The sequence below is a fragment of the Zootoca vivipara genome, chromosome 13 (assembly GCF_965207765.1).
Source record: "Zootoca vivipara chromosome 13, rZooViv2.hap1.1, whole genome shotgun sequence".
Classification (NCBI taxonomy): Eukaryota; Metazoa; Chordata; class Lepidosauria; order Squamata; family Lacertidae; genus Zootoca; species Zootoca vivipara.
The window spans coordinates 52,219,952-52,246,975 of record NC_142596.1 but is presented as its reverse complement, the minus strand read 5'-3'; the positions used below and the strand labels follow the sequence as shown (position 1 = coordinate 52,246,975).

Below are 27,024 nucleotides of genomic sequence, written 5' to 3'. Positions count from 1 at the left end.
GGTTAAAGGTTGGACATGGGTGGATCTGTGGTCTAAACCACTGAGCCTCTTGGGCTTGCTGATTGGAAGGTTGGCGGTTCGAATCCCCACAACGGGGTGAGCTCCTGTTGCTCTGTCCCTGCTCTTGCCAACCTAGCAGTTCAAAAGCACGCCAGTGCAAGTAGATAAATAGGTACCGCTGCGGCGGGAAGGTAAATGACGTTTCCATGCACTCTGGCACTTGTCACGTTCCTCAGTGCACCAGAAGCGGTTTAGTCCTGCTGGCCACATGACCCGGAAAACTGCCTGTGGACAAACGCCGGCTCCCTCGGCCTGAAAGCAAGATGAGCGCCGCAACCCCATAGTCACCTTTGGCTGGACTTAACTGTTCAGGGGTCCTTTGCCTTTTACTATAGCAGGAGTCGGGGCAAGGTTTACCTCGCCTGGGTTGGTTCACTCCAGTGGAGATCCCTCTGTGGGCTGGATTGCACACGCACTCATGCACACGCACACACAATTTCCGGCAACTGCGCAGACGCAATTTCTGGCGCTGCAGAAGCAAGTCCCTGCGCCGCACTGCACTGGTTTAGTGCAGCGCATGGGGACTTGCCAAGTGGGTGGCTCAGTTCGGGGGCGGCTCGTGGGCCGGTTAAACAACCCCTGTGGGCCACTTGTGGCCCATGGGCCTTAGGTTGCCTACCCCTGATCTATGGCTCTGCATTGCTGAGAATTGCAGCTGGGCAGAGGGCTCTTGTGCTCAGCTCCTGCTTGCGGGCTCCCCGTCGGGGCATCTGGTTGGCCACAGTGAGAACAGGATGCTGGACTAGAGGGGCCACTGGCCTGATCCAGCAGGCCCTTCTGGTGTTCTACTGAGGTCAACGCCATTAACGCTCTCCTGGGTTTCAGGCTGGGAGCCTTTTCCCAGCCGTGCCTGCAATAATAATAATAATAATAATAATAATAATAATAATAATAATAATAATAATAATAATTCTGGGCGGCTTCCAACAGAAAAATAAAACACAATAATCTATTAAACATTAAAAGCCTCCCTGAACAGGGCTGCCTTCAGATGTCTTCTAAAAGTCTGGTAGTTGTTTTCCTCTTTGACATCTGTTGGGAGGGCGTTCCACAGGGCAGGCGCCACCATCGAGAAGGCCCTCTGCCTAGTTCCCTGCAACTTGGCTTCTCGCAACGAGGGAACCGCCAGAAGGCCCTCGGTGCTGGACCTCAGTGTCCGGGCAGAATGATGGAGGTGGAGACGCTCCTTCAGGTATACTGGACCAAGGCCATTTAGGGCTTTAAAGGTCAGCACCAACACTTTGAATTGTGCTCGGAAACGTACTGGGAGCCAATGTAGATCTTTCAAGACCGGTGTTATGTGGTCTTGGCACATATGCTGAGCATGACACCTGTGACCTTCAGCTGGCCTGACTTCTCTGAATTGGCTCAAGCTAAGGAGAGCTGGGGGAAAGGAATGGGGGACTGGCTCAGAGGGCTAGCCGGGAGTGCAAAAACGCCCCTAACCCTTTGCTGCTCCAAGGGAGTCCAGAGACTCAGACCCCCAAAGATGGGAGCCGGGAGTCTTCTGCCCCTGGAGGTCTGCTTTCTGAGGCAGCAGATCAGGGAACAAGCTTGCACTGCGCCTGGCTATGCCAAACCAACATTTTATTCATAGGGGAGCCCAGATCCAACAACATTGATTACTGGGTTGGGGAAAGAAGTCTGTAAACTGTTTGCCCAGTTACAAGCACAGGACAGGCAAATCGAAGCACCTGAAAAGTCAGAGGAGGGAGGCAGAATCACCCCAAACAATGGGGAAGGCAAAAATCAAGCCTGTTTTCAAAAAGGAAATTGTTCGACTTGGCCAATTTCATTCCTTCGCCCACAAACCTTCCCTAGAGAGACTCCCTCCACCCTGTTGGTGGGGAAATCCTGTCCCACACCCTCCCAAACTCTGCCTCTGCCTCTGCCTATGCCCCACAGCCAACAGCCCTTGACGATACATTTCCACCTGAAGGACTCAGCCAGGAATAGAGCTTGCTCCCCTTTCCAGGATCTGGCTGGCTGCCTTCATGGCCAGTGGCAGGGAAACATTTGTGTCGCGGTGGAACCGGGGGCTCAAGACCTCGGGGGACGGGGTCAGCACAAACTGAGCCACGCTGGGCATCTTCAGCAAGTTCATCAGCTCCGTGGCCCGGGTCAGGATGGCCTCGGCGTCCTCGGGGCTGTAGGTGGAGGAGACGGCCGGGTTCTGGATGAAGGTCCGCATCTTGGACAAGAAGAGGGACACCCTGTGCAGAGACACGGGAAGAAGGGCAGGGCTGAGCCGGCTTGCAGGGCAGGGGGGGGGGGAAGGAGAGGACTCCTCGCTCCCCGAGGTTTGGGGGCAGAGAGAAACAGTCCTCCCATTTGGAGTGGGGTGGTCACAGGGGCTGTGGGCTCCAAACCTGGTCACCTGCCATCTTTAACATATCCTGCACACCTCACCCAGGTAAGGGGTTCTGGGGAAGTTAAGCAAGATGCTTTGGGGGGGGACGTGAAGGAAGAAGGTCACACCAGCAAATAGTTGAACTACGGAACTCACTGCGACAAGAGGCAGTGATGGCCATCAATGTGAGATTAGGCAAATTAGGTAAAGGTAAAGGGACCCCTGACCATTAGGTCCAGTCGTGACCGACTCTGGGGTTGCGCGCTCATCTCGCATTATTGGCCGAGGGAGCCGGCGTATAGCTTCCAGGTCATGTGGCCAGCATGACAAAGCCGCTTTTGGCAAACCAGAGCAGCGCACGGAAACGCCGTTTACCTTCCCGCTGTAGCGGTTCCTATTTATCTACTTGCATTTTGACGTGCTTCCGAACTGCTAAGGTTGGCAGGAGCTGGGACCGAGCAATGGGAGCTCACCCCGTCACAGGGATTCAAACCGCCGACCTTCTGATCAGCAAGCCCTAGGCTCAGTGGTTTAGCCCACAGCGCCACCTGGGTCACAGGCAAATTAGGCAAGGCTAATAATGGGTACCAACCATGGTAGCTGTGCTGGTTTGCCCCAGACTACCAGCCACTGGGAAATGTGAGGGGGGAGAGAGCACCTCTGTGTTCACGCAGGTTTCCCATAGGTATCCACTGTGGGGACAGGCTGCTGGGCGAGGGGCTTTGGCCAGACTGAGCACACAGGCTCTTCTGAGGTTCTTAGGAGCCAGAACTAAGTTTGGAGGGAGGATCTGGGTCCAAAATCCTACGAAGCAATTCACTGGCCACACCTGTCAGTCCAACAGGGTCTCATTGGGGGTGGCAGGTTTGAGCTTTGCAGGGGGAACTTTGTATTTTACCCTGCAAAACGGCAGCAGCTCAGCCAGGCAAAGGAACATGCCAAGGAATGGAGGGCCTCTGAGCACACGCTCAGCCCGGGAAGTGGTGGTCAGAGTCATGGACGCAAGCTTTATCGCAGCAAAACCCCACAAGCTTCTGGCAATTTTTTGGGAGGGACTTTGAAGCTGTTGCTATTGCTTTGACAACTGGAAGGCAGAAATCCTTGCAAACCATCTGCCACTAAAGCCAGATCTGGTATCGACTGGCCAGTAGGGCTGCCGGCTACCAAGAGGGGAAGAGGCAAGGCACAGGGTAGCACCCATGGGATCTGCCTCCTGCCCACCACCCCAAGTCTAGGTGGCTGCCAGTGGATTAGCAAAACAGCAGGTCTTTCTCGCCACCTAAGATGCTGGGACTTTTCACATCAGCATTCCCCAACCTGGCTGGGGCTGATGGAAGTGATATTCCAAAACACCTGGCCCAGGCTGTGATAAGCTGCTCTCCTTTCAAGGGGTGGGGTGCTTCTCCACCAAACTGCACCCCAACCATATCAAGCTGGTGTCTAGGGCACAATATATTGCCAGGTCAAAAATTATGAAAGCAATATCACAGTATGGACTTCAAACTTGCTTTGGACAATATAGCAATATATTGCATACGCAAACCAGAGCGGACGTTCAGTCCTGCTCCCCCACCCCCCGGGTTCAAACCTTGGGATCAAGTCCTGGCTGCGAGATGCCAGCTTGGTGAGCGCGGTCATGAGGACGGCAATGGCGCGAGGAGAGTATTTGGGGATGCTGGCCAAGGGCCGCAGCTGAGTGATCTCAAAGACCATGGCCTCAAGGACTTCGAAGAACCTGTTGATCTGCTCCACCGTGCACCGCTTGTCGTGCGATACGGACGCGTACTCGCCAATGGTCCACACCTGTGGGAAGGCACACTCCTTCAGAGGGGGGGCATACACACCTCATTACCTCACAGAGGACTATAAACGTGAGAGGAAAGCAGTAGAGAAAGCCTGTGGGTGGACGAACTAAGCAGGAATTGACTCGCCTGCACCTGGTGCCTCTTTCTCTGTCCCTGGCCAGGGAGAGACCAGCAGTTCTCCTTAAGAGAAAGGGAGGAAAAACTGCTGGCTGGAACCAGGAGGAGTTTTTTGAGGGTAAGAGCTGTTTTGACAGCAGAACCAACTTCCTAGGAAGGTGGAGGGCTCCTTCCTTGGAGGTTTATAAACAAAGGTCAGGTGGCCATTTGTCAGGGGTGCTTTAGTTGTGATTCCTACACTGTAGGGGGTTGGACTAGATGTCCTTTGGGGGTCCCTTCCAACTCCACAATTCTGAGATTGTAACTCTCCTGGGCCTCAGGCATAACTTTGCAGGCTGTGTGCCAGAACAGGCATGTCCAAAGTCCATTTCGGCCACCGGCTGGTTTAATCCAGCCCCTGCGGCTGTTTATTTCATGAGGTCAAATCCTAAAAGAAGCGCAACAACTTCAATCCTTAAAAAAGCTCAACAACTTTGGTCGGCCCTCACGCATGTTGACTACATCAAATCTTGCCCTCTCTGAAAAAAGTTTGGGCACCCTTGTGCCAGAACAAATACAAGCAGTCATAGTGTTAATGTGCTGCATAAATAACAAACGGCTTTGTGGATCCTTCTGAACTGAACAATAGGATGTAAATAAAAATGGGGGCTAGAACTGAGAAGAACCTGAGTCAAACCCCCACTCAATCTTCTCTCCCCCCCCCCCACCAATACCTCACAGATTGGGTTTTGGTTTTTTTACAAAATTGGGGGGGGGGCACACATGCCACCTTGGGTTCTTGGGGAGAATGGTGGGATTTAAATAATAAATCAACTAATCATGGTTTAAACTCTGTAGTTAAAATTGTTCCGTAACTCCAAAAGGGTCTGCTATCTTCTGGTTATTTAAGACATTTTTGCTCCATTCCTTTTTTAAAGTGATGTGGCTTGTAAAATCGAGATAGGTGCATTTCCCAAATTCTGTTGGAAATTAACATGTAACAGCTGGAGAATGTACAAAAATGCAGTTAAGACATGCGCATTCCAAACGGCCTGTTGAGGGTTCTGTACATTGACCAGAATCCCCAACTGTGTACACAATTCCCTCTTCAGGGACAGATTATGCGCACATTCTCCACGAGGTCAGGTGAATCGGTATGTAAAATAACAATATCAACCAAAGTAAAAGTTAATGTGATAAAAAAAAACCTGGCAAGGACTAAATTAACAGCTGGTCAATGTTCTGCTAAAACCACCGGCAGAAATTTCGCCTGGTTGGTACCTAAAAGAGGCCAGATTAATTTTATCTGGGAAGGGAATTCCACAGCAAACACACAAGTTGGTGAATGGATGAAAAACTGGCAACGCTTCAGCTGGGTAGATCAGAGAAGAAACAGCTTAGAAGTTGGGCGACAGGTTCCCCCACCCCTGTTTTGAATCTAACACAGAGAGAGAGAGCAGCCTGCGGACCATCGAGGTCGCTGGATTCCCATCAGCCCCAGCCAGCCCTGCTGAGCCCCTTAGAATCATAGAATCGTAGAGTTGGAAGAGACCACAAGGGCCATCCAGTCCAACCCCCTGCCAAGCAGGAAACACCATCAAAGCATTCTTGACATATGCCTGTCAAGCCTCTGCTTAAAGACCTCCAAAGAAGGAGACTCCACCACACTCCTTGGTAACAAATTCCACTGCCGAACAGCTCTTACTGTCAGGAAGTTCTTCCTAATGTTTAGGTGGAATCTTCTTTCTTGTAGTTTGAATCCATTGCTCCGTGTCCGCTTCTCTGGAGCAATCAGGGATGATGGGAGATGGGGTCTAGCCACACCTGGAAGGCCAGCAGGCTCCCCTCTCCTGGCATAAGGGATATGATCAGTATCCCAGGTGGGAATGTAGGGGTGGGGGGTTGTCCTACCCACAAGGGCAAGTGGGTCTCTGCTTACCACGTCAGTGAATAGGTCCTCTTTGCTCTCAATGTTGGTGACCGTTCCCGAAAACTCCAAAAGCTGTTGGGACAGCTCCACCACCAGCGAAGGGTGCCGCTTGCACAGAACCGACAGCTGGGAGCTCATCACCCTGGCAGGGAAAAGAGGGCAGCCGGGGTGACCAGGCGTTCTCTGCAACCCACAGGGGAAGAGAGCAAGGCTTCCGAAACAGCGTTTGGGCCACTTTCTGCTTCTGAATAGGCTTCTGGCAGGAGGCGTTTTGGGGGGGGCTCTGGGAGAGGCTCTTGCGGCAGCAGAGGCCTTGCCCCAAATCAGCATAAGCTGATTAAGTAAATGGGAAGTACAAAAAAGTTGGTATATGGTTTAGAACCTAAAGGATTAGGAAAAGCCTAGTAAAATTGTACATGAGAGAGAACAGAATGTAAATGTTTGGAAGTTACTTTTAAATTTTTTAATTAGTATTTTTCTTTTTTTCCTTTTTCCTTTTTTCCTTTTTCTTTGTTACATATATTTTGCTCTTATTTTTCTCTTAATTTGTCTCTATCTCTGTCTTGTCTATTTTTTGTCTATCTTTGAATCTTTCCGAAAATTTTGGAAATTATGTTTGGTTATACCGGATTATATTTCCTATGTTTGCTTATGTTTAGTTAGATTTGATTATGCTACGCTTATGTTATGTTTTGTTATGTTACCTTTATGTTGTGTTATGTTATGTTATGGTTTGTACATTTTAACTTGAAATAAAATGAAGCTTACTTTTTTTTATTAAAAAAAGAGGGGGGGGGAGAAGAAGAAGAAGAAAAAAAGGCTTTGATGACACCAGGAGAGCAGGCGTCAGTTAGGGCTGCAGCGCCAAAGGGATCCATCTGTTGGATTCGCTGTGCCAAAACACCCTCAGATCAACTAAAAACTTGCTCTTGATTTATTTGGTAGAGTAGGGGTTTTTTAAAATGTTTTTTTAATAGAAATGTGTATCATGTAGATGAAATTCTTGGGAACTGTATTTCTGGGGTGGTTTTGTATGCCTGCTTTGTCTTGTTTTTTTAATGCTTACTTTAAACTGCATTTATATGCTGTGGGGATTGATTTTATTCACTTTTGTACATGTTACCCTGGAACCTTCGCATGAACGGCAGCTAGGGAAAAATTTCAAATGAAGAAACCTGAACTTAAAAAAGAGAGGCATTCTCTCCTTTTCTCTTGTGTGCACAGGGAAGGCGGCCTCTGAAGATGCACACAAACTTAAAGCAAAGAGAGCTGGTGCCTCACATCAGAAATGCCTTTATTTTGTTTTTTTACCAATATGCAAATTTAGAGGCCAGACTCAGTCTCGTGTGATTAATCAATTAACACTTATTTAGTCAAGTTGCTGCCCTGACATTTTCTCAAGAGCCACCTCTTCTTCCAATCAATCATCCTCAGACTTTTCTGATCCAAAGGCACCACTGTCTCCATGGCTCACAATGCATTTTTTTTCTAAAGCTTTTTATCAGCTTGTTAATGGCATAAGAACATGAATGGAGCTTGTTTTTCCCCCTCTCTCCCTACCATTATTTTTTTCTTTGTGTGTCGTGTCTTAAAGAGATTGGAAGCTTGGAGGTACAGACTGTTTTACTACCGATTTTTGTAAGCCGCTTGAGGAGACTTTACAGCTAAAGAACACTTGGTCAGAACAGTGTCAGTAGTTCAGTTGCAATATAATATACACATCACTTGGAAACTGAGCCTTTAGTGTCATCTGCCCAGTCCTGTGGAACTCTCTGCCACTAGAGATTCAGTAGACAACTTCTGTCTCAACTTTCAAATGCTTGCTGAATTTTTTTCTAGTCCGCCATGCCTAAGGAGGCAATACACCTTTCCACAATAAGATAGCTGATTTCTGATTTAAAGTTACAGGTAGGTAGCCATGTTGGTCTGCCGTAATCGGGGGGGGGGGTCCTTCCAGTAGCACCTTAGAGACCAATTTTGTTATTGGTATGAGCTTTCGTGTGCATGCTCATGGTATGAGATTTCAGTGTATCTGAAGAAGTGCGCATGCACACGAAAGCTCATACCAATAACAAACTTAGTTGGTCTCTAAGGTGCTACTAGAACGAATTATTTTATTTTATTCTGATTTAAACTTTTAATATGGTTTTTATCGAATGAGCTTTGTGTGCCATTGCTGTAATCCGCTCCAATTTTTTAAAAAATGAATTAGCAGTAAATAAATATTTTTATAAATAAAACAAATGAATAGACCACTTTCTACCAGACTTGGAATAGAGACGTAAGCAACCAATAGGTGAGGGTGATGAACAGAGAGATAATATCCCAAGAGGAACCTTGACTGTAAGGGACACTGTAGTATCAAGTCAGAAAACTGTTCTATTGGAGAGAAAGGTTCAAGGGGAAACACTACAGAACTACTCCATCCAGGAGCTTCACTTGCTATTGGGGCTTAAAACTCCCCAGTCTGGAGATGGCAGATTTCGCCCTTTCCCCACCTGAGATGATGAGTCTACACTCACCTGTACACCTCTGCCTTGAAAGCCGGGATTCCATAAAGCTGGTCGCTCCTCTCCAGGATTGCCAGGACCAGCTTGTTTGCAAGAGCCCCATCTGCAAACTGGAGAAGCGGGAAGAGAACGGACCGTTCAGTGCCTTAACTCAGCGAAGGAAGAGCCGGGAATCCTGGAGAATCCCGGGCCCTTGCCTGCTACACTCATCCCATCGCCCGCTATAACAAAGATCTACTGAGCAGACCTGCCACCCATCTGCGTTCTGAAAAACATCAAGCAGTACGTAGGCTAATAATATGTTGACAATATTTTATAACACTGGCAAACTGTTCCAAAATTCATAGACAGAAGACATGTAATATGTGCAGGGAGTCACAAACTTATAAGAGTCAAGTAACTATTCCATAAGCAGAATGATTACAATGGCATGTCACTATAAAGAATGACTGAAATTCAGGCTGAGCGCCTTTCCACAGTAAATATCAGATCCAAATGTACAAGAACAGCAACACAGGAGTGAGATGGTAGGTGCTCCAAATGTCATAAAAGGGTGCTCCGAGCACAGCAACAGTTCTTCTAGGATAATGAACTTTTTCCATGATAATTCTTCATCAGTTGGCAATGATATAAAATGAAATCCATTACATTCAAATACAATACAGAGATTGAAATGACAGGCCTGTATTCAATCTGTTCTTATAGCACCACCGTGCTCCAGCTCTCTCTCGACAACATGTTGGATCTGATATTTACTGTGGAAAGGCGGTCAGCCTCAATTTGAGTCATTTTTTTTTATAGTGACATACCATTCTAGTCATTCTGCTTATGGAATAGTTACTTGACTCTTATTAGTTTGTGACTCCCTGCACATATTACACGTCTTCTATGAATTTTGAAACAGTCTCACAGTGTTATATAAATATTGTCAATATATTATTAGCCTACGTGCTGCTTGATGTTTTTCAGATTGTTCTGTTTTGCAACACAGGGGATCTTTTTTGGTTTACCCATTGGCATTCTGGCATGGTGATGCAGACACACCCCTGGACCAGGGTTAGCACTGACCCTCACTAAGGATATGAGACGAGGCTGCTGGATCAGGCCAAAGGGGGCCTATCTAGTCCAGCATCCTGTTCTCACAGGAGCCAACCGGATGCCTCTTCTGGGAAATAACTGGCTTGTGGACTTGGGTCTGCTTTAGATCCAAAAGGTGCCCTGAAGTTTGCTGGCTTTGAACTTGCTCCTGGAGGACTTCGTCCAAAGTGACACCAGGGGCACCTGCTTGTTGCCTTGCAAGGGCAGAGGCTGGAGGAGCAGGAAAAGTGCTTTCGATTGGAGCAGATGCAGCACAAACCAGGCCTTGCCGACACACTTCAAACCATGGTTTCGCATCCTGGTTAGCAGCAAATCCTTCACTATACAGAGATGAGCATGTCATCGGGACCCGTGGTGCTGCTGCGGCTTCCCAGAATAAAGAAATAAACAACAAATCCGCATTTAGGTTGAGGGCTGGCATGTCCAGTGGTTTGAGTGCTGGACTTAGACCAGGGAGACCCTAGTTCAAATCCTGATGCAGCCGCAAAGCACACTGGGTAACAGCAATCCGATGCAGAGAATCCCACTGTGTTCCCTGCAGCTAATAAAGGGATGCGGGTGGCGCTGTGGTCTAAACCACTGAGCCTCTTGGGCTTGCCGATCGGAAGGTTGGCGGTTCGAATCCCCGCGACGGGGTGAGCTCCCGTTGCTCTGTCCCAGCTCCTGCCAACCTAGCAGTTCAAAAGCACGTCAAAATGCAAGTAGATAAATAGGTACCACTCTGGCGGGAAGGGAAACAACATTTCTGTTCGCTCTGCTTTCCATCACGGTGTCCTGTTGCACCAGAAGTGGTTTAGTCCTGCTGGCCACATGACCCAGAAAGCTGGCTGTGGGCAAACGCCAGCTCCCTTGGCCTGCAAGTGAGAAGAGCGCCGCAACCCCATAGTCACCTTTGACTGGACTTAACTGTCCAGGGGTCTTTTTCCTTACCTTTACTACCTAGTAAGTGTGCTGAGGACTGTGGCCTAATGATGCCATCCTTTGCACGCTTACTCAGAAGTAAGTGCCAATCTGCATGGTAGGCAGGAAGAAATCAGCAACCTCCCCCCACCTCCCTATGCCATCACTCCTCAAGGCTGTTGCAAGCGTAACATGGAATAACCCAGTCTTGTAGAAGACTCAGTGCCATGATGCTGGTCACAGTGAATACCCTCCTAGACTACAATCTGGAATCAAAACAGGATTTGAATCAAAACTGCTCCAGAGAAGCAGACACGGAGCAATGGATTCAAACTACAAGAAAGAAGATTCCACCTAAACATTAGGAAGAACTTCCTGACAGTAAGAGCTGTTCGGCAGTGGAATTTGCTGCCAAGGAGTGTGGTGGAGTCTCCTTCTTTGGAGGTCTTTAAGCAGAGGCTTGACAGGCATATGTCAAGAATGCTTTGATGGTGTTTCCTGCTCGGCAGGGGGTTGGACTGGATGGCCCTTGTGGTCTCTTCCAACTCTACGATTCTAGGAGCTGAATCCAGATTAGGGAGGAGGTGAGGAACCCAGACACCTAAGCATTGGATGCACTTTTGACGTTTGAATTTCTAAAGCCCTAGTTTAAAGCCTTCACTGAAGCAGGCCTATTGGAGGAAATGCAACTGGAACAGATCCTTGCAGGGGGGAAGCAAGCCTTACCTCGCCTACGACTCCAAAGTAGAGCTGCAGTAAGACAGGGACGCTCTCCGCACACTGCACCACGCGAGGGGAACTGGCCATGGATCCCAGGAGCTGGCGGATGGGAGTCAATCTGGGGGGGGGGGGCGGGGGGACACCACAATGGAAGAATCCCATAAGAGCATCAGAAAAGTCTGGCTGCAGCTGCATTAGACCAAAGGGGCAAATATCTGAAGGGCTGTCACAGGGAGGAGGGATCATGCTTGTTTTCCCCTGCTCTGGAGGGCAGGACTCGAACCCATGGCTTCAAGTTGCAAGGAAGGAGATTCCGACTCAACATCAGGAGCAGTAAGAGTTGCTTGACAGTGGAACAGACTCCCTCAGGGGTTGTGGGCTCTCCTTCCTTGGAGGTTTTTAAGCACAGGTTGGATGACCATCTGTCACAGATGCGTTTAGCTGAGATTCCGGCACTGTGGGGGGTTGGACTAGATGACCCTTGGGGTACCTTCCAACTCTAAGATTCTATGATGCAGCACTAAGGAGAACCATCAACACATCCAGGAGGGAGTGCAGGAAGTCAGTTTCAGGAAAATGTTGAAATTTGTTCAGATTTGGGAAAATGTCTATTTGTTTGAATTTAATTTAATTTGTTTTAATTAGTGACCAATTTGAAAAAAAGAAAGAAAATCATTTTTAAAAAAAGATTTGCCAAAAAAACGCCAGAACCGCAACAGTACTTTGATTGTATCGTAAGATGCCTTCAGAACTTTGTTTAGTGGGCAAGGTATGAGTACCCCCAAAACAGACAGCATCAAATAAAGTAAGAAGAGCAGGTTGTCTCAGGGACGGCCTCTTACCTGCCAGGGTCTCCAGGAGCCGACTCGACCCGAAGGAGATACTGGAAGAGGCCTCGGTAGTCTGGGTGGCGGTAAGCTTCCAGGCAGGTGGCTGGCTTCAGAGTGGAGTCCACAGGAGTCCTCTCAGGCAGGGGAGTCAGGGCAGACCTAGCGACAGACGAAAAGCCCACATGCACCTTGTTCAAAAGCATCGTCCGTTAAAAATGCAGAGGAATCTGGTCACAAGAAGCCACCACCCCTTCCTACAAGCCTGTAAAGGCATATTAGGAGGAGCTTTTTCCATTTAACTGATCAGCTGCCTTGAGTCCTAGTCTGGGTATAAATAAAGATAAGATAGTACAGTGGTACCTTGGTTCTCAAACGCCTTGGTACTCAAACACCAAAAAGCCAGAAGTGAGTGTTCTGGTTTCTGAATGTTTTTCGGAAGCCAAACGTCCGACGTGGCCGTCAGTTATTGTTTCCAGGGCGCCTGAACCAATCAGAAGCTGTGACTTGCTTTTTGAACATTTTGGAAGTCAAATGGACTTCCGGAATGGATTGAGTTTGGCGCTTTTGTTTTTGCTTTTTATTTTGCGTTTTTGTTTTTGAGGCTTTTTTGGTTAATTTGTTTTTGTGACTGCGGAACCCAGTTCATCTACTGATTGATTGACTGATTGATTGATTGTCGAAGCAAAATTTTAAAAAATCCTTCCGGTAGCACCTTAGAGACCAACTAAGTTTGTTATTGGTATGAGCTTTCGTGTGCATGCACACTTCTTCAGATTGATTGTGTGACTGCAGAAATGGATAAAAGCCCCCTAACCAAACAATGACTATCATCAGCGCAGGTAAGAAAAAAAAATAATCTACAATACTGTCCTATTTATTTTATAGTACAGAACATTGAACATTATTGCTTTCATTTTATGGATCAATGGTCTCATTAGATAGTAAAATTCATGTTCAATTGCTGTTTTAGGGGTTGTTTTTAAAAGTCTGGAACGAATTAATCCGTTTTGCAATACTTTCTTTGGGAAAGTGCACCTTGGTTTTGGAACGCTTTGGTTTTGGAATGGATTAAGTTGGAGAACCAAGGTACCGCTGGAATACCATTTCTCTGGCGCTAGGCTGACAGACTCTTCTGATGCTCTTATGGTACCTCAGCTGGACATCCAGCGCCGCTGCCACACAAGGCAAGTCGAGCAGCAGGTGGAAGAGCTCCAGGGCCGTGTCGGTCCCAAGCAGGGCTGGCAGAAGGTCCATATAATCGGCGACAAGGGCTGGGCTGTTCCATGCCAGGAACTGCAAGGGGGGGACACACACGAGATGAAACTGCAATGAGTGGGCCTGCTCTCCCCCCCACACACACCCCCCAAGTGGATTCTCCCACTATAGATCCTCTCACTGAGGGCAGAGAGCAGAGCCAATAATCCAGGGGGGAGGGAGGGGGAAGCCCAGACCCTAAAGCTCCTCCAATGCAAAGGAACAGTGGTCCCTGAAGCTTGGGCAGGCCATTGGGCCCATCTAGAACAACGATGCCTACTCTGGTGGGCAGCAGTTCTCAAGCGTCCCAAGCAGGTGTCTTCCCTAGCTGGAGGTGCTGCAGGCTGAACAAGACAACTCCTCCATAGTCACAGCTGGCCACACAGGTGGGTCTCCCCCAGAGCCGGATTTAGGTTGGACGAGGCCCATAGCTACTGAAGGTCATGGGGCCCTTTATATGTCCAGCTGTCCTTTGTCAACAGCAAACGGTCGCTGTTTTTTGTGTTGAATATATGCTATATGGTAAATTATGGACCTACAGTAATAGGTATCTAAAGCCATTTGCACCTGCAGAATGTAGGCACCCTATATACAGAAGCCAGTGATATTTTAGGGCGCAGGCTAGCAGGCGGGGCCCATGACTTACATCATAGGAGCCTGCACAACACAAAACACTGTTGGTGTAGGTAGGTTTTATTTTATTTGTTTTTTATCTTATATTTTGCAAATATATATCCAGGGTTTTTTTTTCCTTTAAATTTTTTGGGGCCCCCAAGAGAGTGGGTCCCTAAGCTATAGCTTGTTTAGCTTATACGTAAATCCGGCACTGGTTTCATCTCTCTCTTGAATCTCTATCACTCCTAAAATTGTGGCCAGATTGCTGACTGGGGCTGTTTACAGGGAGCAGGTTACTCCCTTGTTCAGGGTGCTAATAAAGCCCCGTGTGGCTTTGGGACAGGCTACCAGAAAAATCGTGGGACCCAGGTGGCTCTGTGGGTTAAACCACTGAGCCTAGGGCTTGCTGATCAGAAGGTCAGTGGTTCGAATCCCTGCGGCGGGGTGAGCTCCCGTTGCTCGGTCCCAGCTCCTGCCAACCTAGCAGTTCAAAAGCACGTCAAAATGCAAGTAGATAAATAGGAACCGCTACAGCGGGAAGGTAAACGGCGTTTCCGTGTGCTGCTCTGGTTCGCCAGAAGTGGCTTTGTCATGCTGGCCACATGACCTGGAAACTATACGCCGGCTCCCTCGGCCAATAATGCGAGATGAGCGCGCAACCCCAGAGTCGGTCACGACTGGACCTAATGGTCAGGGGTCCCTTTACCTTTTTACCAGAAAGATCGTACTGTATCTCCCTTTACAAACCTGCCTGGGTGCTAAGGTCTTTGGGTCAGCCCCTTCTCTCTGATCAACATCAGAAGCATGGTTGGAGGGTGACCCAACAAAGACAGGGCCTTTTCTGCAGCTGCTCCTATATTGTGGGATTCCCTCCCAAGAGAGGTCAGACTGGCTCACCCTCCCTGTCATCCTTCCACTGGCAGGCTAAGACCTTCCTGTTGAGACAGGCCTTTGGAAACTAACGTGCAGGCAACGCTGACCACTGGGCTGCTGTGAGAGCAAACTGGATTTTAATTGCTAGTTCTAAATGTTGTTTTGATGTTTTTCCACCAGTTTGTTTTTATTCCTTTGTATTTCATAATGTCACTTATAAATGGTGGAAGCTGCCTTGAATCTCAACTTGGGAGGAAGGCTGCATATAAGTACGTTAAATAAAATAGTAGTAGTAGTAGTAATAATAATAATAATAATAATAATAATAATAATAATAATAATAGTAAGTAGTAGTACCGGTAATAGTAATAGTAATAATAATGGCCCTGAGAAAGAGCCAACTAGCAGCAGTCGGATGAAAAAGCAGAATCCACCTGCACATTCTCTGACAGGTTTTAACTTCTGCCAATGAGGCCCCGTGAGAGTATTGCTACCAGGTACCTTGAATAGATTTGGGAAGTTCTGTCGGAAGATGCTGAGGTTCTCACTGAAGAACCGAATGTTGTGCCTGCAGAACTGGATAAACTCAAAGGCCAGCATCGGGCTGTGGAAAAGCTGAGCAGGAACTTTGGTGAACAGGTGCCTGTAAACAGCTTCAGAGTCCACAGCTGCCGTCTCACCTGGGGAGCAAGGACAGAGACACACACGTACACATGCATAAATTTAGCATTCTCCATCCTGCTTTGGTCAGCCTTGGGGAGGGGGAAACCCGGGGTACTTTTGTAAAGCTCCTCTCTGCATTCCCTTTCTTCCTTTTTGCTATTTTCTAATAAAAAGCCCCTTTTCTAATTTTGCTATTTTCTAATAAAAAGCCCCTTTTCTAAAAAGCTGCTATTTTCTAATAAAAAGCAGTTGTTTTCTGCTGCTCCAGAGAAGCGGACACGGAGCAATGGATTCAAACTACAAGAAAGAAGATTCCACCTCAACATTAGGAAGAACTTCCTGATAGTAAGAGCTGTTCGGCAGTGGAATTTGCTACCAAGGAGTGTGGTGGAGTCTCCTTCTTTGGAGGTCTTTAAGCGGCGTCTTGACAGCCATCTGTCAGGAATGCTTTGATGGTGTTTCCTGCTTGGCAGGGGGTTGGACTGGATGGCCCTTGTGGTCTCTTCCAACTCTATGATTCTATGATTCTCAGTTTAAACCTAATGTCTTGGGGCGAGTTTGTGATAAACCCAAGTTCCTCCCACCACCTGCACTGCATTGCTGGGAGTTCAGCTTCCTGCTTTTGCCGAGGGACATGCAAGGCAAGCAAACTGCCCCTTGTTGCCTGCAAGGGCAGGAATCTCCAAGGCAGCTGCTGCCTCTCCCTGGCAGGAATTTGGCTCCCGTCTCTGGCCTCCCTCCCCCGGGCAGAGTCAGAGGGAAAGGGAGGCTGTGGCGGAAGCTGCCTGCCATCGCAGCTGGCCTCCCTACCAAGGCAGTTTCAGAGACAGAGCTTCGCTTCAGCCAGCCAGCCTTACTCACTGTGGTTCAGAAAGAACTGGGCAATGGGCAGCAGCACCCTGGCATAAGACAGGTCCCCGCTGATCCGGCTGTGCACATTTTTCAGGCAGGAGAGCGAGCGATAGACGTAGGAAGAGTCCTGTCTGCAAATGATATCCATGATGGTGATGGCTTCAATAAGGCACTGTGCGAGGGAAAGAGGGGGAGAGACGTCACCGCCAGGGGTTCCGGAATGGCTCCCCAAGGTCCCTGCTCAAGCCCCAAGACCCTCCTTCCGGCTACTTACGGCTTTCTGGAGCTCCCCGTCGGCTTTCTTCAGAGCCCCTGGCAGACAAAACAAAATTGAACTCACAGAACCACAGAGACATAGAACTGTAGAGTTGGAAAGGGACCCCATGGGTTATCACCCGCTTGGACTACGCCAACGCGCTCTGCGCGGGGCTACCTTTGAAGGTCAGCCAGAAACTACAACTAATCCCGATTGCGGCAGCTAGACTGGTGACTGGGAACGGCAGCCAAGACCACATAACACTAGTCCTGAAAGACCTACGTTGGCTCCCAGTACGTTTCCGAGGACAATTCAAAGTGTTGGGGCTGATCTTGAAAGCCCTAAATGGCCTCAAAGGCCCAGTATATCTGAGTCAGCATGCGAGCCATGTTTAGGGAAGTTTTTAATGTTTGATGTTTTATTGTGTTTTTAATATTCTTCTGGGAGCTGCACAGAGTGGCTGGAGGAACCCAGCCAGATGGGTAGGGTATAAATAAAAGCATCATCATCATCATCATCACCATCTAGTCCAGGCATAGACAACCTTGGCTCTCCAGATGTTTTGGAACTACAACTCCCACGATCCCTAGCTAACAGGGCCAGTGGTCAGGGATCATGGGAGTTGTAGTTCCAAAACATCTGGAGAGCCAAGGTTGCCTATGCCTGATCTAGTCCAGCCCCCTGCGATGAAGGAATGGCAGCTAAAGCATCCCTGACAGGTGGCCATTCAACCTCTGCTTAAAAACCTCCGAGGAAGGAGAGTCCACCCCCCTCCCAAGGGACTCTTTCCATGCCCAAACAGCTCTTACCATCAGGAAGTTCTTCCTGATATTTAGTAAGAATCTCCTTTCTTGCAATTTGAATCCATTGGTTTGGGTTCTGCCCTCTAGAGCGGCAGAAAACAAGCTTGCTCCATCTTCCACGTCCCAGCCCTTCAGATATTTTAGGTGGCTATCACAGCGCCTTTCTTCTCAAGCTAAACATGCCCAACTTGTGACAACTGAGTCGGCATGCGAGCCAAAACAGTCACCTCCACCTGCTGCTTCTTTCCTTCCCCTCACAGACGACTGGAGGAATAGTTGGGAGGAAAGAATCCAGAAGAGGATTCATATATATGGGCGCATGAAAAAAACATTAATTTCCGTGCAAGCTGCAATGTGAAACAGGAGATGGAAAAGAGAAGTGGCGAAAGAGCAAACAGCATCCCAAAATCTCTGCCACCCTCACCAGCAGGAAAGAAGCCAAGCACAGAAAAGGGGACTCACGGCGGTTGCTTTGCTCTATGAGCCGCTGGCAGTACTCAAAGGCCTTTTCCCGCAAGCGCTCCTTGGGGGGGAGCAGGCGGCTGGAGGAAGAGGTGACCGAGACCATGGACATGACTGACCCGTCCACTTCCGACTTATCGTCTGCAAAGAAAGGGACAAGTGAGCAATTTATCCATGCAAGCGTGGTGTAGGAACATCACAGTCTTGAAAAAAAGATTTCCCACAACCTACATTTGCTGCTGGGGAAAGAACAGCTGCGGTCTTTGAGTGCAATATAGTGTGACTTTGTTTTATATACCTCTGAATCACACAGACAAAAACGCCTATTGGCAATCGCCAGGGCAATTTGGCTTGCATGATCTCCTTCCTGTCTTCTGCTAATATTCGGCTCTTATTGTTGTATTTGTACCTATATTTGCCTCTCGCTGATGTATGGTTTTCTTATTTATGGTCCTAATGCCCCTGTTTTGTTATGGGGGGGAGGTTATATGTCAACTTTATATATTTACTGCTTATTCTCTATACCAGGCATCCCCCAAACTTTGGCCCTCCAGATGTTTTGGACTACAATTCCCATCTTCCCCAACCACTGGTCCTGTTAGCTAGGGATCATGGGAGTTGTAGGCCAAAACATCTGGAGGGCCGCAGTTTGGGGATGCCTACTCTATACAATTAAAAATCACACACACAAACATAAAGATGGGACAAGATGAGTTAGTGAAAGGTTTCCTCAGTTTCTTTTTCTAGTAATTTTATTAACTGAAAATCAAAATAGTGTGTACAAAACATTCCAAATCAGCAAAACACAATCAATAAATTCAGCCTGATACAGTCTTACATTTTAAGCAGCTTGTCTTTTACAATATAAGAAAAATATAATTAAGGAGAAAGAAAATCATTAAAGGAAAAAACTAACAAATACAGTTGTACCTTGGAAGTCGAACGGAATCCGTTCCGGAAGTCCGTACGACTTCCAAAATGTTTGGAAACCAAAGCGCGGCTTCAGATTGGCTGCAGGAAACTCCTGCAGCCAATTGGAAGCCGCAGAAGCCCCACCAGATGTTTGGCTTCCAAAAATAGTTTGCAAACTGGAACAGTCACTTCTGGGTTTGTGGTGTTTGGGAGCCAAAAACGTTCGAGAACTAAGCTGTTCAAAAACCAAGGTACAACTGTTAGGCTAAGAACCTACCAACAAGTTCAAATTTCAAATCATTATTAAGTAAATATCTGTGTCAATTTCCTATTTTCCTCAAAAGTCTCCTAAATTTCTAACACTCATTCTAACTCAATTAAAATTGAAAGTGCAGCTCATTCTTTTCATACAAGAGTGTTTACTTTTAAGACCATAAGATGGTAAACACTGCCTAGACTTAGAAGGGCCTAACTTCTCCACCCACCCCAATGTTTCTGCTTGAGTCCCTGTTCTGGGCATAGCTCCTCTAGGGGCCAGTAACTCTACTGCCTCTCTGCATGAGGTGCAACTGAATGGTCCAATCACACCCAATGCAGAGACACAGCACAACTTAGCTGCCCCCATCAGAAGCCCATTGGAATAACCAGTGGGTTGTGCAGAGTTGCAACAGGCAACCTCTCCTCGTGAGACCTCATGGTTTAAATCATGATTGGAAAGTCATACTCTCTTCACTATATATATATATAGAGAGAGAGAGAGAGAGAGAGAGAGTGAGTGAGTGTGTTTTTTAAGAAATACAAAGAACATGTAAAATCAAAAGAGGATATCTCCCACCCCCCCAAATTATAACAAACCAATAATATTACCGTATTTTTCCATGTATAAGATGAGGTTATTTTATTTTAAAATTATGGTAAAAATTGGGGGTCGTCTTATACACGGATAGTTGAGAAGTGGGGTGGGCGATTGGTGGCTGCCGCAAGCAGGAGATTGTCAGCGGCATTTTTGTGGGTGACTGGTGGGTGTGGCAAGGTCTGCTGGCTATTGGCTGTTGCGGCAATTGGGCGGGCAATTGCAGCTTGCTTTTGGCGAGTGTGCAGACGATTGGCAGCTGATGTGGTCCTGCAGGTGAGCGGTTTTTTGCAACGCCCCCCCCCCAAAAGCTCAACAACTCTAGGCAATCTCCCCCCATTTTCTCAATTTGGAGTACCAAAAAAGAGGGGGCTTCTTATACCAGGGGGCGTGTTATACACGGAAAAATACGGTATATTTATTGTCCTGTCCGTTATGGAACATGCCGCTGTAAACAATGCCACTCGCCGTCTGATCCCTTCGTGTCTTACCATAACAGGAGATGTGTTGACGGCGGCTGCCAATCATGTTCCTCATTGGCTGTATGCACAGTGCCCTGCCCTTCACCTCTCTAGATCCTTACCTGAATTTGGACTGCTTGCCCCGTTGCTCCCGTAGCACAGCAGCCACTTCCTCAGCATGGAAAAAGCCTGCATGTTGAACCACTGGTCCTCTGTGTAATACTGGCCGACAGAGAGCACAGTGAAGAAGTCCGTGGTGGCTGTGCCGTCCACCTCCGTGATGGGGCCAGGCTGTGGGGCGGAAGAAAGAGCAGGGCAAGCCGCTACTTAGAAAGCAGAGAATCAGGACCAGAGAGCCCAGGTGTTTAAAGGCCAGGCATGAGAATCAGACCAGTTCTTCCAGGGCCGTCTTAAGCCCATCCAGCGCCCTGGCGCTAGGTCCCTCCAGCACCCCCCTCCAGCGCCTCTCCAAGGGCCCGGGAGTGCCAAGCAGACCGCGGCAGCAGCGGGAGGCCACCTCCGAGGACTCCACGCTGCGCCTCCTTCTCGTTTCCCCAGCGCTGGGTTCCGCTCAGTCGAGCTTCGCCACTAGCGCGCGCACCGTGGGACCAGCAAGAGCTGCTTGGGCGCTGTGCGCGCACTGGTGGCGAAGCTCGACTGAGCGGAACCCAGCGCTGGGGAAAGGAGAAGGAGCGCAGTCCTGGCCAGATCGCCGGAACCCTGCGCTCACTTGGCGCCCTTCCAGCGCCCTCCAGCGCCGTGGTTCTCCACGCCACTAGCCTCTATGGCTAGGACGGGCCTGAGTGCTTCATCTCCTCCAGCATCCTGCTGTTCTCACAGTGGCCAACTGGATGCCTGGGGGAAACTCCCACTGCTGTGAGGGCAAAGGTGGACTATGCAAGTCACTCCGAGCTCCTTGGAGGAAGAGCAGGATTCCGGGTCAGCCCAGTGCAGAATCTGCGTCTGTGCACTTGACTTGCTGGATGGCTTTTCCATGTGCCCTCCCTTAAAAAGCCAGCTGGGGCTCATGCCGTTCCGCACCTGTCTTGCTCGAGGGTTGAAGAATCCTCCTGAGGACTGGGGGACTCCTTGCTGGACGCTGGCATACCTCAGCCAGTCCACCATCCTTTTGCTGAGCAGATTGATCTGATCTACGGATCGAAAGCAACACAGCCCGTCAGAAAGACACGACAGAGGACAACTGGGGGGGAGCCTTGGCCATTCCAATGGTTCACCATCAGCCAGCCTCGGGTCCACCTGCAGCTTCATCTGCCCCTACACTGCCCAGAGAAGAGCTTAGTGCTTGGGGCCAGGAGCGAGAAAACTCTGCAGAAGAGCTGTTCCTGTGGATTTGCAACTTTAACACCCACAATTTATTCTATCCATGCACCCTCATCTATGGAGAAAAGAGGCTGGAACTAGGGTTGTTATAAGGAACCAGAAGAGACTATAATAATAATAATAATTTATTTATACCCCACCCATCTGGCTGGGTTTCCCCAGCCACTCTGGGCGGCTTCCAACCGAATATTAAAAACAGTACAGCATCAAACATTAAAAACTTTCCTAAACAGGGCCGCCTTCAGTTGTCTTCTAAAAGTAAAATAATTGCTTATTGCCTTGACATCTTCTGGGAGGGCGTTCCACAGGGCGGGTGCCACTACCGAGAAGGCCCTCTGTCTGGTTACCTGCAACCTCACCTCTCACAATGAGGGAACCGCCAGAAGTCCCTCGGTGCTGGATCTCAGTGTCTGGGCTGAATGATGGGGGTGGAGACGCTCCTTCAGGTATACAGGACCAAGGCCGTTTAGGGCTTTAAAGGTCAGTACCAACACTTTGAACTGTGCTCGGAAACGTACTGGGAGCCAGTGTAGATCTCTCAGGACCGGTGTTATGTGGTCCCGGCGGCCACTCCCAGTCACTAGTTTAGCTGCCGCATTCTGGATTAATTGCAGTTTCCGGGTCACCTTCAAAGGTAGCCCCACGTAGAGCGCATTGCAGTAGTCCATTTCCATATAAACACCTCCAGCACTTCCTAATTACATTGGGCTGGATGCAGCCTATGTTTATTGCACTTAATTGCTCCTGCAAAACAGCAAACCCTCTAAAACCTCATCTCTGTAATATTGCAGAACAGCTACCTATTTTAGACATTGGCAGTGTCTAGGTATTATTATTATTATTATTATTAATAATAATAATTTACTATTCCCCTTCATCCACAGACCTCAGCATGGTTCAAAACATTTTTAAAAACCTTCTTCAAACTGTTCCCCTCCTGAAGTTCTGGATGACAAATCCCACAGTACCAAATTTGGCATGGCCAAAACGTATGCCATGCACTACACTTGGGGAAGACTAGTCTGAATAATAATAATAAAAATAATAAAAATAATAACAACAATAATAATTTTATTATTTATACCCCACTCATGTGGCTGGGTTTCCCCAGCCACTCTGGGCGGCTTCCAACAGAAGATTAGAAACACGATAAAACATTTAAAACTTCCCTAAACAGGGCTGCCTTCAGATGTCTTCTAAAAGTCAGATAGTTGCTTATCCCTTTGACATCTGGTGGGAGGGTGTTCCACAGGACGGGAACCACTACCGAGAAGGCCCTCTGTCTGGTTCCTTGTAACCTCACCTCTCTCAATGAGGAAACCTCCAGAAGGCCCTCTGTGGACCTGAGTGTCCGGGCTGAACGATATACTGCCTTTCTGCTGAGGCACCTAAGGTGGTTTACAATTTCAAAGAACTAAAACAAATGGTCAAAGTCCCAGCCTCAAACTAACTTGGTTGTTTTCTACAGGAGGGGTGGGTGGAAGGTAGATCTGGGTCTACCGGCAGATCTCTAGGCAGCTTGCAGGAGATCAGCAAGGATTTCAGATTCCCTAATGTCTCAGAATAGCAAAAACCAGGTGACTTTTCTCACTTGAAGTTTTGTGTGGAAGGACTCTCAGCTTAGTTCAGTTCCTCTAGCTGAGAGGTTGGGGTTCTAGTAAAAAAAGAAAGTAGATCCGACCAGCCTGCCCACTTCTTACACTTACCTTCACTAAGGCTCATCGGTACAAAGCTGATGATTTTTGACAGGAGGGGGAGAAGGTGCCGTGCATTTTGACCTTCAGGAAGCCTGCCTTCCAGGACTTTCACCACACGCTGCCCGAAAGCTTCCACCACTGCCTTTTTACTGCCCTTTGGATGAAAGCAAAGATTTTGAAGTCTGCCCTTTGGATAAAAGCAAAGATTTTGAAGCTGAGCTTACCCAAAAGGCACCTGCCCTCTGGCAATGCATTTAAGATTCTGAGTGAACTAAAAAAAGTTTAGGATGCCTGGAATTTGGCATATACCAGATCTCGCCAGATGGGGGAGCATTTTTTAAAAATGACAAGAAAAAACTATACCGTGCCCAAAATCTGTGTGTGAAATGGGCCACAGTCACAGGAAAACAAAGCAAAGAACCAAACTGTGGTCTTTCCAAAATCACAGTTCACTTACCTGGGCTAGCACGATGGAGAAGGCAAGGCTCAGGAGCTTGGTGTCCTGGATGTTATCCCAAGACACAGATAAATCATTACAAAGCGACGTCTCTCTCAGGATGGCAGCACAAAGAAACTGGACTTGCTCAGGAGTCTTTGACAGGTGCAACACTGTCTGCAGAAGTTCCAGAAATTTGCCATCTATCCTGCAAAAAGCATCATCAGCATAATTAGCAAACACAAAATGAAGAGAAGCTAAGGATGCAATCAATGCACACATATCTGGGAGTAAGTCAAACTGGGCTGCCATGCGTAGCATTGCACTTGTAAGATGTTTTAATATTTCTGTTATATTCTACTGATTGAACACCAGTATGAAAGGGAACCAGCCCAAGGTAAGGAAAGCCACTCACATCGTAGTTTGACAGAGACACTTGTGGCATTTGATTAACCGAGCTACAAATATGCTACAGATGCTGCTTGGACCCATTAAAACCAGCCTTTTTTTACTTCACTTACCTCCGTCCATATTTAGTGGCTGAGACGATCAAAAACAGCCTTTGCAAGCTATCAACAGTTTCATTTCCGAAGTCTTGATTTTGGAGAAAGCCTGTGATTCGTGAAATGAATTTTCTCAGTTCTTCACCCTGGATCTCCCTAATAGGGAAGCATATAGAAATTAAGAAATCTCCATTTTGCAAACTTCCACACCAGGCCTTTGCCACCACGGCAGTAGTTGCTTTGCCATACGCTGGGCTGGGAAAGTCTCTTCTGGCAACTTCAGTGACAACTGGATGGGCTGGGTGGCTCATGGGCTGGCAAAGCACAAGACAGACTATTGTATACTCTTATATTTCCATTATGAAAATCCACCAGTGTGAGGCAAGCTGCAAACCAGGGCATTGCATGCTTTCCAGAGGCATCTGGTTGGCCACTGTGAGAACAGGATCCTGGATCTCTCTGTGTCCTTAGATCTTAACCGAGAGGAAGTCTCCATATTTCATAGAATCCCATGAAGCTCCCTGGGTGCCCTTGGGCCAGTCACTGCCTCTCAACATAACCTCCCCTCGATAAAAAATAAATGTTGCAATAAAATATGGGAATGAAAGTAACCACCTACACCACCCTGAGCTCCTGGGAGGAAAGGGACGGTATAAATAAGTAGGACAATCAAAAGCCACCGTGGGAGCCCTTTGGGTAGCTGAGATTTAAGAACAAACATCACAAAAGTATGTTTTTGGGAATTATAGGGACAGAACTACCCAAACAGTATAGAAATTTATTCATGTATGCAACTGCAGTGGCAAGAATGTTACTTGCCCCAAAATGGAAAGAAGAAGTCGTCCCAGCAAAAGAAGAATGGATACAAAAATTTATGGAATATGCAGAAATGGCGAAACTTACCTGAAAAATAATAAATCAAGATAACAAACTTATTACAAAAGCATGGAAATGGTTTACTGAATATTTACAAATAAACTGTAAACAGATAAGAACATTGGCAGGATTACTGTAATATCCTGCAGTTTTATAAGAGTATATATTTAAAGCAGATGAATAAATGAGTAAATTGAGTTAATTTGGATATGCAGAAAATGTTAAAAATAAATTTAAGGAACCATAGAAAGAGGGGGAAGTCGAGTTTTGAAATGTTAAAATGATTGTAGAATTATTGAAATGTATAAAACTGATAATAATAATAATAATAATAATAATGAACGAACATCAGTCTGCAAGAGTAGGAGGGTCAGACTAGGACCTGGGAGAGACCAGGGTTGAAATCCTGTACTCAGCTGTGAAACTCACTGGGGCCACTCGCTGCCTCTCAGCCTGGCCTACCTCACAGGGATGTTGTGAGGGTAACATGGAGAGAGTGCGGAAAGAGGATCATGCGTGAGCTCCTTGGGGTGGGGGGGAGACGGGTTGCAAACAAACGCAGCAAACATGTTTATGTAAATAGTACTTCAGCTGCTCTTGTTTTTATCTGTGAGCCACCTTGAGTATCTGCCAGGGCATGAGATGAAAATTTTTCCAGAGAGTGGAATATATAAAGAGTTTATGTAAAAGAACATTGTCAATTTGTTGGGATGTTTTGACTGAGCTTCGGTGTGTAAACAGGATAATTGTATAAAATAAAATCTATAGTAAGTCAAATGATATGGGGAAAGTAAAAGTTTTAGCGTGCATTTTAGGGATTTAATTCGGGAACGCAAGGGGAAGATCGGAGGTCTTGAAAAAACCTAATCACAAATGGATGTCCAAAGCATGCATTAGTTAAAGAGTGAAGAACCGTTTATTTTGTATTTTTCATTTTGTCTATAATATCTATTGTGCACTTCTGTTATAAAGTGCTCAATCAATAAAGCGCTAAAAAGGAAAAGAAAAAGAAAAGAAACAAAAGAGTATCTGCCAGGACAAAAGGCGGGGCAAAAATAAATAAATAAATAAATAATAGTAGTAATATTAATAAAGAATAAGCAGCTGGCAAGCCCTAACTCTGCCTCCCCCAAAGAAACAGCTGGAACCCAAAGCCTCTGTTCTGCTTCTGCTCCCCCCCCCCGCAGTGGCTCCCCCTTCCCCAGCCCCCCAGCCAGGAGGCGAAGAGGACGCCCCCCCCCCTTTGCCTCTCACTACCTGGCCTGGCGGAGGAAGCTCTCTGTCCCCGCGGAATACATCCTATATTCCAAAAAGAAAAATGGGGTGGGGGAGTCCGGGTTTATTTTGGGGGAACACAGCCAGCGCCCCCTTTACTTCCGGGTTATTTTTCCTACCCGGGCACTTCTGAGCATGCGCGATGGTCCCTTTTCAAATCCGTCCGTGTGGAAACCGGCCTCCTCGGCGCCAGAGTTCCGGAAGGGAGGAGGAGGAGCCGCTTCTTCCTATGGGATTTGGCGGCCTTTCTTCCACGCGGAACGTGGGCTGGCGTGGGGGAGCCCCTGTTGTGTTGGGGTGGGAGGGGGGTGCAGAGGTCTTTAATTGTCAGGTGCGCGTGAGGGCACAGCTTTAAGGGCTGGCCGTGGGTAGGATCTCATAAGGAGCAGGAAGTGATGGGAGAGGACACAGAGGACTAGCAGCTTGAAAGTGCAGTTTTATTAAAAAATTATTTATTAAATTTCTACATTGCCCTTCATCCGAGGATCACAGGGCGGTTATGCTATAAAAACATGGAAAAGGTATCTCTCTGCTCAGAACCAGGGTGGATTTGATTTAAATCACTAGTCTATAAGACTTGATTTAAATCCTAT

The 27,024-nt window shown here is 47.6% G+C and overlaps 1 protein-coding gene across 1 annotated transcript; it reads right to left on the bottom strand.

Moving 5' to 3' along the window:
- Positions 1 to 1,630: 1,630 nt before the first annotated feature.
- On the bottom strand, positions 1,631 to 26,561 carry AP5Z1 (adaptor related protein complex 5 subunit zeta 1). The gene is made up of 17 exons (XM_060282601.2): positions 26,414 to 26,561; positions 24,299 to 24,436; positions 23,799 to 23,985; positions 23,351 to 23,495; positions 21,345 to 21,454; positions 20,426 to 20,594; positions 18,078 to 18,218; positions 16,831 to 16,868; positions 16,566 to 16,728; positions 15,543 to 15,721; positions 13,450 to 13,592; positions 12,312 to 12,458; positions 11,476 to 11,587; positions 8,764 to 8,861; positions 6,251 to 6,383; positions 3,999 to 4,213; positions 1,631 to 2,273 (listed from the first exon to the last, which is right to left on the bottom strand). Exons 1-17 carry the CDS (start codon positions 26,452 to 26,454, stop codon positions 2,003 to 2,005), a joined length of 2,430 nt encoding a protein of 809 aa, XP_060138584.1. The 5' UTR covers positions 26,455 to 26,561; the 3' UTR covers positions 1,631 to 2,002.
- Between the last annotated feature and the right edge of the window lie 463 nt (positions 26,562 to 27,024).

What these genes read in the sequence shown, in the direction of transcription:
- AP5Z1 (XM_060282601.2), bottom strand. Translation starts at nt 26,454, where the DNA reads ATGTATTCCGCGGGGACAGAGAGCTTCCTCCGCCAGGCCAG. An exon ending in CCAGTTCTTTCTGAACCACA is followed by an intron (nt 15,722 to 16,565) that starts GTGAGTAAGGCT and finishes CTTGCTCCCCAG; the next exon opens with GTGAGACGGCAGCTGTGGAC. An exon ending in TTCAAGGCAGAGGTGTACAG is followed by an intron (nt 6,384 to 8,763) that starts GTGAGTGTAGAC and finishes TTTCCCTGCCAG; the next exon opens with GGTGATGAGCTCCCAGCTGT.